We start from the raw sequence: 4,294 nt of genomic DNA on the forward strand, positions 1-4,294 counted from the left end.
AAGCACAACAGATTTACTAAAACTTAAACTATTTTTAATTATAGTTTAAGTTTCAGCAATTCTGTTGTACTTTCGGCATTTTTATTTTATTTTTATTGAGCTTTCATTTATTTTTATTTCCGCTTCAGAACTGTTACTGTTAGTACTTATTAATAAAACATTAAGCAAGTTGCTAAAGCAACCGTTTTTTCATCTAATATTTATATATTATTTTATTCCAGCTTTATTTCATGTGCTGAAAAACTAAATAAATATAATTTCATAGTTTAAGTAAGTTCTGAGTCACAAAACACTAAAGTCTACTTAGTTCAAATAAAAAATAGTATTTTGTAGGAATTATACCTTGATTAAAATATCATAATGTGAAATTAAAAATTTAAATTAAATAAGTATTTATTTATTTATTTATTTATTCACTTTTTAACGCCATAAAAATTTAAGTAGAAATTAAAATTTAATGCCACCCAACAATGCAGTAGTGACATACTACTGCATTGTTGGGTGCCATTCAATTTTAGCACCACTGCACTTATGTGGTGAAGAGATGATGAAAAATGTGAAAAATATATTTGCAAAAAAAAAGTCAATGTGGTTAAACTCACTTGGCATAATATCACAGCTGAGCTGCCGATGGAGTTTATCATCCAGTTTCAAGAAAAGAGTGAGCTGTGAAAACAGCAGATATCAGTTAATTTGCCACTGATTCAACAGATGTTGCCATGTTGTACCCCTTAACATGAGTATAATAGTCTGCATTATCATTAATAACAATTAAAACAAATGTAGATGAATCACCAGAAACACAAAGAACTAAACAGAGAACCACAATCCCATTCTAACACCACTGTGTCACTGATCAAGACTGCTCTTGGATGAATCTTTAAACAAAATAGCATGTGTACTAAACTGAGACAAACTCACATGAGTTTTAGTAGTTTCTTCATTAGACTCCAGGTTACAATGCATCTGTACCACCTAGAATGACAACTTAAGATTAACTAAGAAATAACTGAACTATTATACAGTAAATGTGTTTTGATGAGAACGCACACCTTCCTGGTCTCAGCCTCTTGCGGCTCCGGCGTGGGGGTCTTCACTGTCTCCACCTGCTCTTGGGACATGGAGAGGGCACGAGGTACGGGATGGGGTCGAGTGGACGCAAAGTTCATCAGAGGGTAAATGCCATTCCTGAGCGGTAAAATGCACATGTACACATTACAAACCACAAAAACCACAGGCTACTTTCTTACATTATTGCTTTAACTGGTAACACTTACTTCACATCCTCCAGAAACTTGTCCAGCTCTAGAGGAGAAACATGAGAATACCTGCAGGACGGGTATAAAAAAAGATTAAAAAATTATCAAACACACATGATTGTATCATATTACATATCGTATCATATGTCAAATCATGTCACATCAGATGGCATGGTACTTTTATACTATTGTTCAAAAGTTTTTCAAAAAAGTCTTATTATTATCTGATCAGAAATACAGTAAAAACTAAATATTATCTTATTATCTTCAATTTTAATATATTTTTAAATAGTCTTCACTGTCACATGATCCTTCAGAAATCATTCTAATATGCTGATTTGCTGCTCAAGACACATTTATTATATTGAAACCCCTTGTGCTGCTTAATATTTTTGTGGAATCCATGATACATTTTTTTCAAGATTCTTTAATGAGTTCAAACAGAATTGACTTGAAGGCATCTTTTGTAATAGTATAAATGTCTTTGCTGTCACTTTTGCTCAATTAAATGTGTGCTTGCTTTATAAAATGATTTATTTCTTTTAAAAACAAATAAAATCTTACTGACCCCAAACTTTTGAACAGCAGCTTCAGTTGAGACTTACTTGAGCTGAACGCGAGGACGATCTTTGTGAATAATCTCTGCCATGACTCCATTTGGGTCGAATGATTTGGTTTTGTCCTCCACACAGTTCTCTGGAAGCATGTCTTTAAACCCAGATAACATGTAAAAGCAACATTTTATTTTTTTAATAATAATAATCCATTTTACCTGAAATCCCATTAATCTTAAAATGTATCATTTAGGCAATCCTTCACAAGAAAACTACCTGAAATAAATGATATATTATTATTACATGGCTCAGAATACTTGATTGTGATTGGTCAGTCACAATAAACAAATATTATTTTGAACAATGACTGCTAAACTGTACAACCTTGTTGCCAAACAGCTTATATCCAACAGCAATCAAATAAAATAATTTAAACTAAAACCAATCTTTCTGTCCAGTAATACCTGTATATAGTCACAGTCCATTATCTCTTACATATTTAAATACATCTTCTATATATGAAATGATTAAAAGAGTCACTACAAGTGAGAGAGAAGGAGGAAATATAACAGTTTTTTGCAGTGGCTATATAATTTTTTTCTGACAGCTACAATCAATACATTCTTATTTCTGATCTATTTTGAAGCACGCTTACACTGGTTATTGATGAGGCAGTGTGCTGCGAGCAGCTTCAGTGAGTGCACTTCAAACAGCACGCGGTGAAACAGCAGGTCATGCGCCATCGGCCGGAGTCTGGGATTGTGACGCACACACATCTGGGTGAACTCCTGAAATGAAAGAGCATGTCAGTAACTGTGTTATTTTACTATCACTGATATTCAGTGTAAAAAATGATTTCCAAAGTTGTAAATGAAACAAAGATTACTGGAGTATGTTTTACAAGAATGCAAAGATACTGATTGCAAAGATACTATTGATTGCAAAGATACTATTTAAACTGAGCTGGATGTTGACATCACTGAATTCAATGATGAACTGTCTTTAACTGAAAAATTTGTGTTTACTACTGTCATTTTGCATTATCGACACACTATTTTCCTAATTAATGCTGTTCAGTTGCTTTGACACAATCTGTATTGTTAAAAGCGCTATATAAATAAAGGTGACTTGACTTGACTTGACAAGAATAATACTAGTTCAGTTTTTTACTTTAACATTTCATGTTTAATTAAATGTGTTACTTGATGGTTCTTTCTAATTGTTTGAGAAATGTACTAGCAATTTCTGCATGAAATCTGTTTCTAAACCAAATTTTTGTTTTATTATGCAAACAGATATACTACTTACAGGTGACAAATCAAATACAAAATAACCAAGGTCAACAACACATACATGATAGCCAACATGATTTGTGTGAGTGTGTGTAAGTGTAACTGGGTTTGAATTCGATTTTATTTCTATATTTTCTGTTTTCATTTTAATTTGAGCAATTCTGTGTTTTGTCATTTCTATTAGCTTTTTAAATGTCTATATAGTTTTTATGAAACATTTTAGTTAAAGTTTTAGTCAATTTGTTTTGTTTTTAGTTGTTTTTATTCGTTTTTGTTAATATGTCTATATAATTTTTAATAAACTTTTTTAATTACAGTATTTTAGTACAATGACAATTTTTTAACAAGGCTGTTGACAAAGCTAGTTTTAGCAGAATTAAAATAAGTAAGGTTTTCTATACTTTATTTTACTACAGTTAATGTTTATTTTATTTTAAATAATGAAAAGGTTTGGTTTATGGGTTTTAGTTTTAGTTAATAAAGAAATTCAGTTTTAATATGAAAGAACATTTTTACATTTTCTAAAGAAAATTTACCATGGGAACACTAGGTAAGAGCAGATGATCAGAGTGGGTTAAACTCATAAAAACACATTTCTTTCATGCAGTTTTAATAAATAAATGTGGGTTTTCACGTTTCAGACATTTTCATCAACAAACTATATTTTAACCCTAGACTACTGTATCATATTTGATGCACAAATTTTTACATTTTCTAAAGAAAATATGAGCGACAAGATCTAATGGGTTCCTCCTTAAAGGAGACATATTATGCCCCTTTTTACAATATGTAATATAAGTCTCAGGTGTCCCCAGAATGTGTCTGTGAAGTTTCAGCTCAAAATAACCCACAGATCATTTATTATATAATTTTGAAAATGCCTATTTTGAGTGGAAGCAGAAACACGCAGTTTTTCGTGCCTGTCTCTTTAAATGCAAATGAGCCCTCTTTTCCAGAATAGAGCTGCGCCATTACAGCTCATACCTACTAAAAAACATCTGCTTTGGTTCTGATTATCATGTTTATCGCGCTGAAATCATAAGTTTTAAACCATATTAATTTAAACTTCGGTTTTCTGAGCACACACATCCGAAGCACACGGACAGAAAGCGGCTGTCACAGCATGTGAGTACTAAACTAAGTTCTCATTCACACAAAGGTTTACGTTAAAAACACACGAGTTACAAAA

At 31.6% G+C, this 4,294-nt stretch overlaps 1 protein-coding gene across 1 annotated transcript in view; it reads right to left on the reverse strand.

Moving 5' to 3' along the window:
* Nucleotides 1-4,294, reverse strand: part of LOC107657748 (nuclear receptor-binding protein 2-like) — a gene marked incomplete at its 5' end in the record, with an annotated part of 13,339 nt that overhangs the window by 2,840 nt on the left and 6,205 nt on the right. Inside the window, 6 exons of the mRNA XM_016445972.1 lie at nt 603-666; nt 922-975; nt 1,053-1,188; nt 1,278-1,328; nt 1,865-1,967; nt 2,469-2,601. Coding sequence (XP_016301458.1) covers nt 603-666; nt 922-975; nt 1,053-1,188; nt 1,278-1,328; nt 1,865-1,967; nt 2,469-2,601 — 541 coding nt within the window. The remainder of the gene's footprint in view (nt 1-602; nt 667-921; nt 976-1,052; nt 1,189-1,277; nt 1,329-1,864; nt 1,968-2,468; nt 2,602-4,294) is intronic.

The sequence above is a fragment of the Sinocyclocheilus anshuiensis genome, unplaced genomic scaffold (genome assembly GCF_001515605.1).
Source record: "Sinocyclocheilus anshuiensis isolate Anshui unplaced genomic scaffold, SAMN03320099.WGS_v1.1 scaffold119, whole genome shotgun sequence".
Classification (NCBI taxonomy): domain Eukaryota; kingdom Metazoa; phylum Chordata; class Actinopteri; order Cypriniformes; family Cyprinidae; genus Sinocyclocheilus; species Sinocyclocheilus anshuiensis.